This window comes from Amblyraja radiata, chromosome 18 (assembly GCF_010909765.2).
Source record: "Amblyraja radiata isolate CabotCenter1 chromosome 18, sAmbRad1.1.pri, whole genome shotgun sequence".
Classification (NCBI taxonomy): Eukaryota; Metazoa; Chordata; class Chondrichthyes; order Rajiformes; family Rajidae; genus Amblyraja; species Amblyraja radiata.
Genome location: NC_045973.1, coordinates 23219812 through 23236737, shown reverse-complemented (window position 1 = coordinate 23236737; position 16926 = coordinate 23219812). Strand labels below are relative to the sequence as shown.

Below are 16926 nucleotides of genomic sequence, written 5' to 3'. Positions count from 1 at the left end.
AGAACTTAAAATAATGTAAATAATTATCAAACCACCAGAATGCATGTGAAACTTCAATGGTATTTTGAAGTATGAAATTCTGAATATTACTGCCGTTTCTTGTCTATCACACTATGTTACTTTATTTGTGAGGATTTTATAAAGGTAATTACTGTTCCAGTGGAATAGCAAAGGTTCATGACTAATTAATAGACAATAGGTGCAGGAGTAGGCCATTCGGCCCATCGAGCCAACACCGCCATTCAATGTGATCATGGCTGATCATCCCCAATCAGTACCCCGTTCCTGCCTTCTCCCCATATCCCCTGACTCCGCTATTTTTAAGAGCCCTATCTAGCTCTCTCTTGAAAGCATTCAGAGAACCTGCCTCCACCGCCCTCTGAGGCAGAGAATTCCACAGACATTAATGCAGGGATTGGCATTTAACTGTCCAGAAATTATGTTATTGGAATCAAAATGGAGTCATCAGATTTGCTTCTTCATTAACACCTGAGCTCCCACCATTTTTGAAGGATCTTTTCTCTGGTTGACTGCAATTACATCATGAATTGAGCAGTAAGCCTTGTGCATGTGCTAATTGGTACCCAAATACCATAGTTGGTATTTTAAGAGACAAATGAACTGAACTACTGCCTTAAATGCTCCGCACAGGTACTGATGTTGAGTGGCTGTTGCTGGTTTCCAAGGAAGTAAATGAAATATTGTTGTATCTATACTTTTAAGAAAGGTCATGAATTATCCTCTAGCACTGTAAATTCACTACAAGTAGCCAGTAGCCAGGGATTTCCCTCTAAAATACTTTAATCTGTTTCATCCCATGCCCCCCCCCCCCCCCCCCCCCCCCCCCACCCCCACCACCTAGCCTTGTTTCCATCCACTCCCTTTTCTTTCTGCATTCAAGTGGCAACATTCTGGAATTCATGTTGCACTACAGTGAGGGATAATTACCACAGTCAGCTATTGCAGTGGTTTCATTATGTTGTTTCTTCATTGGCAAATAAATTGCACCATGTGATAGGAAAAAATATCTGTTATTTAAGTACATGATTCTTTGAAAATATATATTTAATGTATTCCAAATGCTAAAATCATGTTTGAGGTTAGCAGCATTAGGAATTTTGACATTACTAGTAATCAGTGATTGTTATGTGAGAGTATTCTGTTACATGTTAATGCTTTTGCACTTCTTCTTGTAAGGTCGAATGTTATCCAATGATTCAAAGAAAGGTCCCCCTCACATACAGTACCGACGTCCATACGGATGTGCAGTGCTGAGTATGATGGATGTTCTACCATCTAGTTCCGAACTCCGCGAGGAAAAGGATTTTGTTCTGAAGGTTTATACGTAAGTCAAGCGTATTTGAAATTGAATCATATACTATTGTCTTCCAGAAAATTATTCTACACTGAATGGATCAAGAATATGTTTTATATTCTAATTGTCTGGATCTTTGTTTGCAAACAGATTTGATTGTTCTGAGCAAGTTATTGCAAAATGTTCTTTAAAATTAGTAGAGAATATTAATTGTATAAATCTATGATATGTTAGTCAGCTATAATATGGTATGGTATTTTATTTGTCACATGTACTGAGGTACAGTGAAATTCATTTTTGTATGCAGTTCAGTACAAGTATCAGTACAACTATACATAAGCTGTTAGATACATATTAGATAAGCATCTCAGATACTGTTCAAATGTATAGCAGTAGTACAGTAATACAGTATACAGCGTCACCAGTTTGGCACCATTTTCAAGACCCTTGCCAATGACTGTTTTCATTTGAGATTTTCACTTGAATACTTAATCATAGCAGTGGCCATTGAATTAACCTTATCTAAGAACAAGGTCTTTCCTTTGCCTTCTGCGCCAATGTAAAGCACAGGAATGTATAAAGGGTCCAGGGACAGATCTGGAGGATTAGAAAAGGTTTGGGACAAGAATGCACAAGAGTATTGAGTCAGGACTTGTAATTATTGCTCTGTACTTTGGAGTTGGTGAGTCAGGGTCCGCAATAGGTATTTCTGATGAGTTGGTCGTGATGAATCAGTAGTAAGGGGGCATTTGATGATTTGGACTTCTGTGAGTGGTGGTTTTGTGGGGTGAGGAGTGGAATGATGTGTGGAGTCTGAAAGTTGACAGGTGAGATGGGGGATCAGATCAAATGACTGGGACTTAGCTAATGGTATTTGGAAGATTTCTGCTTTCGAGCTAATATTTTAATTCCACACAAACCATTTTCACAAATTTATTAACCTACCAGACTAAGTGGGACCCGTTAGGTCCCTGTCACACGGGAGCCTTGGTCCCCCAACGCAACCCGTTCCCCCAAAGCAATATTCCACCTCTTACCGATAGCCCCCAACTGCACAGGCGCAGCTCAATTCCCCTCATCCCCAGCACTCTTTCCTCCTCCTCTTCATCCTCCCTCTTCTTTCCCCTCTCCTCCTCCCCTCCCTCAATCCCTCCCTCACCTCTCCATCCCTCTCCTTTCCCCTACCCTGAGTCACTCCCTCCCCTCCCTATCCCCAACCTCCCCCACTCCTCACCTCCCCTACTGCCCTCCTCGCCCTCTATTCCCTACTTCCTACCACCCCCATCCAATCCCCCTATTCCCCCTCCTCCGCCACTCTACCTCTTCACCTCCTCCCTCTTCTTCCCCCTCTCCTACTACCCTCCCCCAATCCCTCCCTCACCTCTGCTTTCCCCTAACCCTCAGTCACTCTCTCCCTCCCTGCATAACTCCTCTCCACTCCCTACCCCCCTCCTCTCACTCCATCCCCTCTCTTCCCCCACTCTCCCTCCTCACTTCCTCCACTTTCACCTCACTCTCCCTCCCTACACCCTCCTCTCCCTCAATCCCCCCACACTCCCTCCTCACCTCCCCAGGATGTCGAGGTTGCCGCTCCTCTCCCTTCTTGCATGCCGAGGAGAAGCATCAGCCGTCGGCGTCCTCAGTGCCAGGCTCAGCACCCTCGGGATCCTCGGTGTGGCCCCGGAGCACCAGCAGCTATGGCCGTGCCGGCAGAGGTCGCGCAGGCAGAGACGGCGCCGACCTCCGGCCGTTGCTGACCAACTGACAACAGACGCGGCCAACCAGTGCGGCGATGGTTCAGGAAGGGGCAATGCCATCCCAGAGGTGACTGACAGCTGACGTGGCCAATCTGTGTGGTGATGGTGCAGGAAGGGGCGTTGCCGTCCCGGCGGTGACTGACAGGAGAGGAGACCAATCTGCGCATGCGCATTTTTAAAGATTTTTAAACCTTTATAACTTTAAATATATACCACCGATCGGAACAAAACTTATTGCACTTGCAGCACATGGGAATGGTGAGTAAGGTGGCGAAAAATCATTGCACTATCGTGTACCGTTTTTGCGCAAATTTTAAAAAACGCAAACCGGAAGATAGCAAGATGAGATTTTAGTTAGATATAGATGTCATAACATTGCATGTGCTTTTGTTGCATTTGGATTTTTTAATGAAGTCATCTGCAAAGTTCAAAGGAGGTTTCCATTTGTGATAGATCTCTGGAATATTGGAAATCAGCTAATTCAGCCAACATTCAGGAACTCATGAATGCAACTAAGTTGGTATTTTGATGCACATGCTTCTCTATTTATGGAATATAGTTAGTGGAAACTGAAACCAACAATGAAGATACAGCTGGGTCATTAATGTCTGCCTTCACTGAGAGGTGCCAATAAATATATCAGAAGTGATCCACATTTTCAAATATCTCACCATGAACCTATATTGTTAGAAGGTTGAGTGGTGCATCAGAAGCAGGTCAAGTCCCTTTGTCTACTCAATGTTGAGTATAGAGATCATTCTCTCATATATTTCAGTGAATGATCGATAATAGCTTTGAGGTTAGTTAGTCTCTAAGCATGAAAAACAGCTCAACTACAGAGGCTTGGGTAACCCTTGTTCTGGAGTGTGTTCACTTCAGGTATAGTCTGACATTGGTTCCATTGTAGACCAGTTGATGCATGCCATTATGGAGGAAGCATAAGATGGAGGTGAATTTCTTTAAGCAGCTGAATATAAGGATGCTTTCCATAGAACCTCCCAATTCATGGAGTCAAAAGATTTAGTGACATCAAAAAAGTCCTCAAAAAGTGACGAGTGTTACTTGACATTTTTCTTGAAATTGTCCTACAAGGTTGTGACCACTGTTCCTCTACACCATAATTCAGCCTTCAATGTTTGGATCCTGACTCCCACATCTTGGAAACCATCTCTCAGCAAAGACGGGCAGCAGTAATGCAACTCACCACTACATTTAATGTACCGGCACTGACGTTGATGAGGAAAAGGTTATTTGATGATTAACATCTCTAACCTGGTACAAACCTCATAATCTATTGGCAATGGGGATCTCCACCCTCATATTGTTTTTGAGATAAGGAATATCAACAGCAGATATCTCGAGGTTCTGAAAACTTAATTCCAATGCCGCCTCCACAAGATCCTGCAAATCTATAACTGAACCATAACCTCTGTCCATAGCAATAAATGGTAACATTTGGTTAGCTTTCCTAATTATTCACTATATTTGCATGCTCGTCTTTTTCGAATAATGCACTAAGACATCCAAATCTTTCTGTACCTCAGAATTCTGAAACCTCTCACTATTTAGATCATAGGCTTTTCATGTTGAATTGAACAATTTCACATTTTTCAATGTTATTAGTCGCCTAGAAATATAACAAAAATGGGCAGGCAACACACCTTGCCTGATGGGATATAAAAATTGATGCAGTTGTAGAAATTATTTTAGGACCACTTTTCAGATGTAAGGATATTTATGACAAAAGAAGATGAAATAGTTCTGAAGGTAGTTCTACAGAAGAGATGTGTATGTAACTAAGGGCCTGTCCCACTTAGAAGACCTAAACAGCAACCTCTGGTGACTTTGCCCTCCACCCAAGGTTTCCATGAGGTCAAAGGAGGTTTTGGTCACTCTCCCTATCTCTGGTTTCCGCGTGGTCGAGGCTTTATCTAGGTTGCTGCTATTTTTTCATCATGTTTAAAATCGGCCCCAACTAAAAATAGGTTGTTGTTTTAAAAATCGATAATTTTTTAGTCGCAGGTCTAGTCGAAGCCGGTTTTCTTCATCGTCGAGGAAGGTTTTCAACATATGCGTGGGAGGTGGAAGGAGGTTGCAGGTCACCTCGACCTTGATTTTTTTTGGGTGGCGGGCAAGGTCACCAGAGGTTGCTGTTTAGGTCTCCTAAGTGGGACAGGCCCACTTTGCAACACCTTGTGATTTTTATTTTTGGCCATAACTTCAAATTTTAAAGTAAGTAAATTCCATTGATTAAAAAATAGCTTTATATTTAATATTCTATTTTAACTAGCCAGGCTGCTTTCCTTTTAAAATTGGGTTTTTAACACATTTAAGCTATTAATTCCTTCCAGGTAAAAATAATCAGGAATATTTAATTATCATTTGTACCAGCAACAGAAACATTAAATTCTTACTTGCTGCAACTTAACAGACCTATTAATGTAATAACACACGTTTTCTTCTGCAATTATAGATAATATAAATATGATAATCAAACTGTGGATTTCAGTACCCGTTTGCTTGCAGAAAAGATAAAAATAAATGGCTGATACCGTACGTTAAAATACAAAATAAAAGATATAAAACAAGTGAAACATTACCTGACTACGGGTGCTGTCTGTATGGAGTTTGTAGGTTCTCCCTTTGACCCCGTGAATGGCACCAAGTAAATTGTTGTGCAATAAAATCAAGGACAGAGTCACAGTTGAAGAGGTTTTTGAGGTATTCTTTGAAGCAGACATTGTCACTGATGAACCCACCCCCAATTTTAATTCACAGTGCGGCTGGGTTTCAGTGTTTGAGCCATAGTCATAGAGTGATACAGTGTGAAAACAGACCCAACTTGCCCACACTGACCAACATGTCCCAGCTACACTAGTCAAGCTTGTTCCATCATTACTGGTTAACTCTTATTTCATGGTTACATAATGACAAGCAGTGAATACATTCTGAAGACATGAGCTCCTCAAATCACATTTGGTGTGATGACAATAGGTACAGGAGTAGACCATTCGGCCCTTCGAGCCAGCATCGCCATTCACTGTGATCATGGCCGATCACCCACATTCCTGCCTTCTGACCATATCGCCTGACTCCGCTATCTTTAAGAGCTCTATCTAACTCTCTCTTGAAAGCATCCAGAGAATTGGCCTCCACTGCCTTCTGAGGCAGAGAATTCCACAGATTCACAACTCTCTGGGTAAAAAGTTTTTCCTCATCTCCGTTCTAAATGGCCTACCCCTTATTCTTAAACTGTGGCCCCTGGTTCTGGACTCCCCCGAGTGTGGGTGATCGGCCATGATCACAGTGAATGGCAATGCTGGCCCGAGAGGGGGGTAGGGGGAGACGGGGTGGGCGAGGGGATGGAGGGGAGACCGCTGGGTCCCGTTCCCTCAACGTGCGATTGCGGGGGTGGGGCTGCGGCTTTACACACACACTAACCACCTGCCATACACACGGGGTGGGAGTGGGGGTAGGGGGGGGATGGGAGGGGAGAGGAGGGGGAAAGGGGAGAGAGAAGAGGAGAGAGAGAGGGGGAGGGAGAGCGGGGAGGGGAGGAGGGGGGAGAGATGATGGGAGAGAGAGGAGGGGGAGTGGGGGGAAAGAGGGTGGAAAGGGAGGGGGTAGAGGGGAAAGGGGATTGGAGGAGGGGAGAGGGGGTTGGAGGAGGGGAGTGGGGGAGGGTTGGAGGGGGAGAGGGGGGTTGGTGGGGGGTAGAAGGTGGTTGGAGGAGGGGAGAAGGAGGGTGGAGGAGGGGAGATGGGTGGGGCGGAGAGGGGGGAGAGTGAGGGAGGGAGGGAGGAGGAGAGGGGGAGATGGAGAGGGGGGGAGAGTGGGGAGAGGAGGGGGAGAGGGGGGAAGGGAGAGAGGCGGTGGGGAGGGGGAGGAGAGCGGGGAGGTGGAGAGGGAGGGCGGGTTAGGGAGGGAGGGGGAGAGAGGGGGAGAGGGAAAGGAGGAGATGGGGAGAGGGGTGAGGAGAGGGGGAGATGGAGAGGTGAGGAGTGAGGGGTGAGGAGAGAGGGAGGAGAGAGGGGGAGGAGGAAGGGTGGAGATGGGGAGAGATTGGGGGAGAGGAGAGGGGGAAGGGAGTGAGAGGTGGGGGAGGGGATGGGAGAGTGGTGGGGGAGGGGTGGAGAGAGGGGATGGGGAAGAGGGAGAGAGGGATAGGGGAAGGGGAGGGGGAGAGATGGGTGGGGGGTTGGAAGGGAAGAGAGGTTGGAGGAGGGGGAGGGAGTGGAGGAGGGAGAGAGGGGTGAGGAGAGAGGGGTGAGGAGGAAGGGCGGAGAGAGGAGTGATGAGAGAGGTCTGAGGAGAGAGGGGTGAGTGGAGAGAGGGGGAGGGGTGAGGGGAGAGAGGAGGAGAGAGGGCTGACCACACGCTTCGACACAGGCGGCAGGGGGGCAGGGCTGGGGCTCGTGCAAAGACATATGTAAATGAGATCCATTGCGATTGGCCATCTGTGAGGGATGGCATTGTGACATCACAGAATGGAATGTGCTGCAACATCAGGCGGGGGGCGGGGCTGGGGCTGGAGCAAAGGCATATGTAAATGAGATTCATTGCGATTGGACATCTGTGAGCATTGGGCATTGTGACATCACACGATGGAACGCTCGTCAACATTCTATGGGCGAGAAGCTGTTTGATTTTTTTAACATTTTGAAATGTTTTATGTTTTTTACCGAATAAGCAGGGAAAGGTTGAACCGAATGTTCTAATTTTACAAACATTAAGAGGAAGTTGCTTGTTATGAAGCCATTATCTATTATGCCACTCCTTTAAGTGTTTTAAGAGATATTGTATTGTATTGTATTGTATTCAAATTTATTGTCATTGTCTCAATTAGAGACAATGAAATGAATTTCCCTTTACAGTCAGTATCATAAAAATAAATAAATAATAAATAATAAAACATATTAAAAATAAAATAGAATTTAAAAAAAAAAAGCACAAACACAGAAAGTCCACGACACAACATAACACAATGGCACCAAGGTGAGGAAGGCACCATAGTCCAGCCAGCCTCCCCTCCGTTCTTCCCAGATGTTCACCCGTGGTCGGGGTCTTCCAAGCACCCGCAGTCGCCACCCCGGGCAGCCCGATGCTCAGACCCTCTCGCCGGGCTGATGGAACGCCGACGCCGAACCCCGACGGTGAAAATCCTCCTCAGCGGCCCGGACCTCCCGATCAGCCGCCTCCCATCGGAGTCCGCAGCTCCCGAGTCCGCAGGCCGAGCCGGGCAGAGTCGCAGGACCCCACGATGTTTGTCAGCGCCGCCCGCGTTGGGAGCTCCGCGAACCACAGTTCCAGGATGTCGGTGCCGCAGGCCCAGCACTCCGGGCTCCAGACGGCGATCCCCGGTAAGGCATCGCCAGTCCCGCGATGTATCAGCGCTGTCCCGCCGCTGCTGGAGCTCTGGTCGGTCCAGACAGGAAAGGCTGCGCCAATCCAGTAGGTAGGCCGCTGGGGGTGGGGGGGGGCGAGGACGCGACTCGAATAATAGTCGCGTCCTCTCCAGGAAGCGACTGAAGGACGGTATCCCCCTTACCGTACCCTCTTCCCCCACATTAAAACATTAAAAAAAACATTAAAAACACACTTCAACATAACAAAAAAAACCCGAAAAAACAAAAAGATACCGGGCTGAAGGTGGAGGCAGCTGGCCTTTGTCATTAGTGCTGTCAAGAGGTTTTGTGAAATAATGATAATTACTGATGACATCAGACCCTGTTCTCCAAAATTAGAAACTTTCTGAAACTTGATATTGTATGTTCATGCACAAATAATTTGTGATAAGGTTGTTATATTTATCTCTTATTTTATTTTGGTCAACTTACCGTCCAGTCACTTGTCTCCTCACTTGGAAATGGAGGAATAGCCTAGACTGCAAATGTCCCCTCAGGAATCACAATCATTCCCTGACTTCAGCACTCTTATTACCTCCATCTATTGGAATATCTTTTTTATTTTAGCACTGCAAGCTGGACAGTAGGAGGCAGATTTTTAGAATCAATGTCAATTAAGGCTGAGTGGTTTACGGATAGCATATTTGGTATTGGTTTGTTATTGCCACGAATACCAAGGTACAATGAAAAACTTTGTTTGTATGCTAATCAATCAAAATCATACTAAACATGAGTATAATCATGTACAACACAAGAAAAAATACAGTTCAGAATATGGTGGTACAGCATTATAGTGTTACAGTTACAGAGAAGGTTCAGATAAAACAAAGGACAAGGGCCATAATGAGGTAAGTTGGACAATTGAGGCTACACCCTTAGATCAAAGGATCGTATAGGAATCTGATAACCGCAGGGCAGGCGCTGTTCAGCTGGTTTGTATGATGCATTGGGCTACATCCACAACTCTGTGCAATTTCTTGCATGCTTGGACCAAGCAAGCTCTGATGCATTCTGATAGGATGCTTTCTATTGTATTTCTATGCACTTTTGGAGTAAGTCACCCAGCAACTTAGGAGAGTTCAGGTGACCATTAAACAAAGAAAATAGAACAAACAGTTAATTCAGGAGACCCTGAAGGTGAATCGTTTTCTCACTACTATTTGGCACATGTGTACTGATGAGGAAGAGCATTCCCCAGGGAGTACAGCCAGAGACTGGTTCAACTGTGCAGGGAACGAGAAAAGCCAATACAACAATAGTTAAGGATAAACTCTATAGTTAGTGGATCAGACACAATATGGGTTTGCAGACACAGTTTTAGAATGGTCTGTTGCCTGCCATGGTTCTGAATGCCACTGTGCAGGTACAGAACATTTTGGAGAGAGTGGATGAACACAGAGCTTGAGATTCATATCATTACTAATTGAGGTCCTAAAGCAAATTACAAGGTGTTTAAAAAGAGATCAAGATGAAGGATTTCAAAAGTAGCAATAGTAAACGCCTTGATTACGGGGAATATTGCTTCGCGAGAGAAGGAATTACGTCCTAGAAAGATCAAGGTAGACCATTCTAACTCGATTCTTTGTCAGAATTGCCAACTGTGTTTTTTCTTTCCACAGAGGGTGTCTGATTTCCTGAATGTTTCTAACATATTCTATTTTTATTTTGGATTTCCAGCATCTACAGTGTGTTTTTTAGGGCAGAATTTGCCTATTTGTTAATAAGAAACGTTATGGGCCTGTCCCACTTAGGTAATTTTTTGGGCGACTACAGGCGACTGCCGCAAACTTTTCAAAATATTGAAAATTTTTGGGCGACAGTGGTGACAATTTTTGCTGTTGTAGGTTGATGTAGGTTTTGTCGTAGGTGATTTTCATTAAAACTAGTCCCTGGCGGTCGCTAAAGAGTCACCTGTGGGACAGGCCCTTTGGAGGTGTAACTACAACTAGGATTATTCTATAGGCCTTCAATTATTGTGGAGCAAATATGCGCAGAAATTAAAGAGATCAGGAGTGTTGATAATGGAAGAATCTATCACATTCATAGGTAGTGGATTAGATTTCCATAAGAGGCCTGTCATCAAGATTGAAGGCTATTTGGTAAAAGGACCAGCATGGATAGAACATTAATTAAATAATAGAAAACAGAGCAGCAATGAAATTGAGTTCTTCGGTCAGGAAGGAAGCATGCCATAAACTTCCATTAATTTACAGTATATTAATGATTTTGACTTTGGTGTACAGGGCATCTTGCAAATTTGCTAAACACGCAAAGAAAACTGGAGAGGATAGTAAAGATAGGCTTATGGGTAGATAGATGGTTGATGAAATTTACTGCTGAGTAATGTGAATACATAGCTAAGAGAATAATGGAAGCAAATTCATTTTGTAGCTTTCAGAAGGAATGCTTAAGAATTTCTAGTGCTGTGGAAAGAGGGAGGGATGGGACTATCTAAATTGTTCTAACATAAAATCAGTACAGAATTCATAGGCCAAATTGCTTCTTTCCATACTGTGAGCTTACTGTGAATCTATTAATTCAAATACATAATTGGCTGCCAGTTTATTCTCTCCCATAGATCATTTAATATACAGGTACGCGAGGGGGGTGGGGGGGGGGGGGGAGGGTTGCTTCTCCCCTCTGATGAACCTACCAACTAAGATGACTTTCAGTGTCATGATGCCTTCTGACAATAACTGAAACTCTACAGTAGGTTGTTATAGTGATTTGACAGCTTGAATTATAATATCCAAAGAGAAGGTAGCTTTCATTTGCTAAATGTTAGTATATTCAATTGAACACAAAAATCGTTTTGACTTGAGCATTACTTAATTGACTCTCATGGAGTGATCAATATTGTGACTACAGGCATTGTTCCTTAGTTTCTTTATGCCCATTATTAATTGAGAGTGAGGAGATATTGATGAAATTGATGAAATGTTCATCTGAGAACAAAGACATGCTTGTACTAAAATTCAGCTTTCATCTTTAGTTTTTACACTCATGTATTTGCCCTAAACCAAAAAAAAATCGAGAGAGAACACTCATTGCTATTTTGAGAAAATATGAAAAAGTCTTTGACTGTCTTCTGCTGGCTGAGATAAGTTTTCTAACATCCTACTTTCTCTGTGTTTTCTTTTAACAGATGCAATAATGAAAATGAGTGGTATCAAATCCACGAAAATATAATTCGTAAATCCAGTAACAAGTACACTGCAGCAAGCACGAATTATGGTAAATTTTATTTTATTTCTACTGTTGGCAAATTTATGACTTTACCTAAGACTTTTTTTACCCTAAATATAAGCCCTCAAAATAATGTGCATAGGTAAAGTGCTATTTTTTCACACTGCATATATATCGTTTTTGTATTCTAATTTCTAATTACGCTGCAGCATCAAACATGGCTCGAATAAACTGTACCCCTCTCAAATTATGACAAGTTGTTGTTGATGAAAGATTTTGTTGCACTCATTCCATTACTGACATGATTGCTCAATATTTCACTGTGCTTTCCACTAACTGAAACTTGAACCCACTAGTTCAAGCAAATTCAATTCATAAATCATGTGGAGGAATTAAATGATAATATTGAAATGATTAATAAATCTTAGGGACACGTAGCCCTATTTTGTACATTGTGTGAGGAGTAACTGCAACATCTCACGTACTAGGTTATATTTGCACTCAGAGTACAATCATAATAAATGTTGCACTTGTTATGGGGGATTTGCCTGAAATTGGTTGATCTTAAACCAATTAGGAGCTTAGAGAGTAGCCAAACAAATGTACTCACTTACAGAATAAGCATCTCTGGCAGGGTCCTATTAATAGCTCATCTTTAATTGTCCTTGAGAAATAATAACGAGCAGTGATCTTGACTTATGCTGTCTGTTTGGTGAGGTCCCTGCTACAGTATTGTTAAATTAGGGGAGTCAGAACATTGACACAGCAATGATTAAGAAATAGCTAAATATTTTCAAGTCAGGAACATGTATAACTTTGTTGAAGTGAGAACCGCCAGTCCTCATCTTTCATTCCACCAGCCTCCGAATCCAACATATCATTCTCTACATTTCTGCCACCTACTACGTGAACCCACCACCAGTTGCATCTTCCCATCTCACCCCTTTCCGCAGAGACCTCTCTCTGCATCTCCTTGGTTCGTTTTTTCCTCCCCCACCCCCACTACGACAATGCCAGGCACCTTTCTCTGCAACCATAGGACATGTAACATCTGTCTTTTTGCCTCCTCTCTCATCTCTATAAAGTCATAAGCGATAGGAGCAGAATTAGGCCCATCAAGTCAACTCTGCCATTCAATCATGGCTGATCTATATCTTCCTCCTAACCCCATTTTCCTTAGCTTATGACCAAACTCTGGCAATAGAGACCTCACTCTGGCAGGAGAGAAAGATCAGAGCACGGGAGTAGGAAAGAGGTGGTAAAATAGTTAGCAGACTGAACTTAAGTTTTCAGAAAAGTGGCCGCCAAGTCTATTCTTGCTCTCATTGATGTACCTCATGATCTCTTTATTCCACTTTGGTAGCCTACAACCAAAATATGAACATTGAATTCTCCAGTTTCAAGTAAATTCCCACTCGCCCTTCTCTTAGCTGCCCCCACCACCACCACCATGCGCATATCTTTCTCCTAACATTCCGTCAATCTTTTATTTAAACTTTAGAGATACAGTGCAGAAACAGGCCCTACGACCCACTGTGTTCACGCCAACCCCCCCCCCCCCCCTAACAATATCCTATACACTAGGGACAATTTAGAATTTTACCGAAGCCAATTAGCCTACAAACCTATATGTCTTTGGAGTGTGGGAGGAAACCGAACCACCCAGAGAAATCCCATGCGGTCACAGAGAGGATGTACAAATCCATACAGGCAGTAACCGTAGTCAGGATGGAACCTGGGTCTGGAGCTACAAGGCAGCAGCTCTACCGCTATGTCATTGTGCTGCCCTTTTACCCCTTTTCCATTTATCTCCCACTCCTTCTTACAGCATCCCCCATTTCCCTTTTATCCTGGCTCTTTCTCCACCTCCTGTCCCACCCACATAATTTCTTCTGGCTTTACATTTTACTCCTCCTGTTCCTTCTTATCTGGTATCCTTTGGTCTACAGTGCACCTCTTTTGTAACTATCTCCACACATTATCGTAACCTCATTTGTAGCCACCTGTCATTGACAATTTATGCCCCACCCATACATCTCATTACCAGCTCCACTTAATCAGTCAATAAAGAAGGGTTCCGACCACAAACATGGACTGTCCATTTCCCTCCACAGATGCTGCCTGACCCACTGAGTTCTCCACCACTTTGGGTTTTTTTGCTCATGACTCCATCATTTCCTGTGTATCCTTTGTAGACGTAATGCTGTTCTCATACATCCAATGGCCTTGGCCTCCTAAGTGATAGAGGTTACGGATTAAGGAGACGATATTAAAGCCTTGGCAGATTGCCAATATACTTCTTATAGACAATTGCTATTTAATCCACTCTACGAATGATCAAGGGAAAGTATATTTAAAGTAGTGGATTTGGTGACACAAAAAAAGCAGATTGTTTTGCCCTGGGTGATCTTGAGTTTTGGAGCTGTCTAATTCAGTGGTGAATATTCTGTAATACTTGTTACTTGTACTTTGCAGGTGGCAGAAAGACTTTGAGCTAAGAACGCGAGTCATTCGCCACTGTGTTGTTGTTGTGACTAATTAAGAGATTGGACACGCCAGATGCAGGAAACATGTTCCCGATGTTGGGGCAGTCCAGAACCAGGGGCCACAATTTAAGAATAAGGGGTAGGCTATTTCGAACTGAGATGAGGAAAAACTTTTTCACACATAGAGTTGTGAATTTGTGGAGTTCTCTACCTCAGAAGGCAGTGGAGGCCGAATCACTGGATGCATTCAAAAGAGAGTTAGATAGAGCTCTTAGGGCCAGCGAAATCAAGGGTATGGGGAGAAGGCAGGAACGGGCTACTGATTGTGGATGATCAGCCATGATCACATTGAATGGCGGTGCTGGCTCGAAGGGCTGAATGGCCTACTCCTGCACCAATTGTCTATGTATCTAATTCATTCACTGACATTTCTGATGAATGCTTATCCACTCTATAAGTTTTCTTTCCTCTCCCAAGCATGTCAGTGATCATTTCACTAAATGCCAATGGAAAATGGTTAAAATCTTGTTTGAGATGGTCATTGTATAATATGAATTTTAATCCTGTTTTGGGATGTGGACTCTTCTGTCAAAGCCAGCAGTTATACCGTCGCAATTGCCCTCAAGAAAACATAGAAACATAGAAATAGGTGCAGGAGTAGGCCATTCGGCCCTTCGAGCCTGCACCGCCATTCAATATGATCATGGCTGATCATCCAACTCAGTATCCCGTACCTGCCTTCTCTCCATACCCTCTGATCCCCTTAGCCACAAGGGCCACATCTAACTCCCTCTTAAATATAGCCAATGAACTGGCCTCGACTACCCTCTGTGGCAGGGAGTTCCAGAGATTCACCACTCTCTGTGTGAAAAAAGTTCTTCTCATCTCGGTTTTAAAGGATTTCCCCCTTATCCTTAAGCTGTGACCCCTTGTCCTGGACTTCCCCAACATCGGGAGCAATCTTCCTGCATCTAGCCTGTCCAACCCCTTAAGAATTTTGTAAGTTTCTATAAGATCCCCTCTCAATCTCCTAAATTCTAGAGAGTCTAAACCAAGTCTATCCAGTCTTTCTTCATAAGACAGTCCTGACATCCCAGGAATCAGTCTGGTGAACCTTCTCTGCACTCCCTCTATGGCAACAATGTCCTTCCTCAGATTTGGAGACCAAAACTGTACGCAATACTCCAGGTGTGGTCTCACCAAGACCCTGTACAACTGCAGTAGAACCTCCCTGCTCCTATACTCAAATCCTTTTGCTATGAAAGCTAACATACCATTCGCTTTCTTCACTGCCTGCTGCACCTGCATGCCCACTTTCAATTACTGGTGTACCATGACACCCAGGTCTCGCTGCATCTCCCCTTTTCCTAGTCGGCCACCATTTAGATAATAGTCTGCTTTCCTGTTTTTGCCACCAAAATGGATAACCTCACATTTATCCACATTATACTGCATCTGCCAAACATTTGCCCACTCACCCAGCCTATCCAAGTCACCTTGCAGTCTCCTAGCATCCTCCTCACAGCTAACACTGCCCCCCAGCTTAGTGTCATCCGCAAACTTGGAGATATTGCCTTCAATTCCCTCATCCAGATCATTAATATATATTGTAAATAGCTGGGGTCCCAGCACTGAGCCTTGCGGTACCCCACTAGTCACTGCCTGCCATTGTGAAAAGGACCCGTTTACTCCTACTCTTTGCTTCCTGTTTGCCAGCCAGTTCTCTATCCACATCAATACTGAACCCCCTATGCCGTGTGCTTTAAGTTTGTAAACTAATCTCTTATGTGGGACCTTGTCGAAAGCCTTCTGGAAGTCCAGATACACCACATCCACTGGTTCTCCCCTATCCACGCTACTTGTTACATCCTCGAAAAATTCTATAAGATTCGTCAGACATGATTTACCTTTTGTAAATCCATGCTGACTTTGTCCAATGATTTCACCACTTTCCAAATGTGCTGCTATCCCATCTTTAATAACTGACTCTAGCAGTTTCCCCACTACCGATGTTAGACTAATTGGTCTGTAATTCCCCGTTTTCTCTCTCCCTCCCTTCTTAAAAAGTGGGGTTACGTTTGCTACCCGCCAATCCTCAGGAACTACTCCAGAATCTAAAGAGTTTTGAAAGATTATTACTAATGCATCCACTATTTCTGGGGCTACTTCCTTAAGTACTCTGGGATGCAGCCTATCTGGCCCTGGGGATTTATCGGCCTTTAATCCATTCAATTTACCCAACACCACTTCCCGGCTAACCTGGATTTCACTCAATTCCTCCAACTCCTTTGACCCGCGGTCCCCTGCTATTTCCGGCAGATTATTTATGTCTTCCTTAGTGAAGACGGAACCAAAGTAGTTATTCAATTGGACCGCCATATCCTTGTTCCCCATGATCAACTCACCCGTTTCTGACTGCAAGGGACCCACATTTGTTTTAACTAATCTCTTTCTTTTCACATATCTATAAAAACTTTTGCAGTCAGTTTTTATGTTCCCTGCCAGTTTTCTTTCATAATCTATTTTTCCTTTCCTAATTAAGCCCTTTGTCCTTCTCTGCTGGTCTATGAATTTCTCCCAGTCCTCCGGTATGCTGCTTTTTCTGGCTAATTTGTACGCATCATCCTTCGCTTTGATACTATCCCTGATTTCCCTTGTTATCCACGGATGCACTACCTTCCCTGATTTATTCTTTTGCCAAACTGGGATGAACAATTTTTGTAGTTCATCCATGCAGTCTTTAAATGTCTTCCATTGCATATCCACCGTCAACCCTT

The 16926-nt window shown here is 43.9% G+C and overlaps 1 protein-coding gene across 5 annotated transcripts in view; it reads left to right on the top strand.

Annotated features, from left to right (window-relative positions):
• dock3 (dedicator of cytokinesis 3) overlaps positions 1 to 16926 on the top strand; it is a 366678-nt gene that overhangs the window by 142501 nt on the left and 207251 nt on the right. For all 5 annotated transcript variants that reach the window (XR_004414644.1, XM_033036842.1, XM_033036845.1 and 2 more), the window contains exons 12-13: positions 1198 to 1345; positions 11623 to 11711. Coding sequence is in view for 4 of the 5 variants with exons in the window: in XM_033036842.1 (XP_032892733.1) it covers positions 1198 to 1345; positions 11623 to 11711 (237 nt within the window). In the remaining variant the exon portion in view is untranslated. The remainder of the gene's footprint in view (positions 1 to 1197; positions 1346 to 11622; positions 11712 to 16926) is intronic.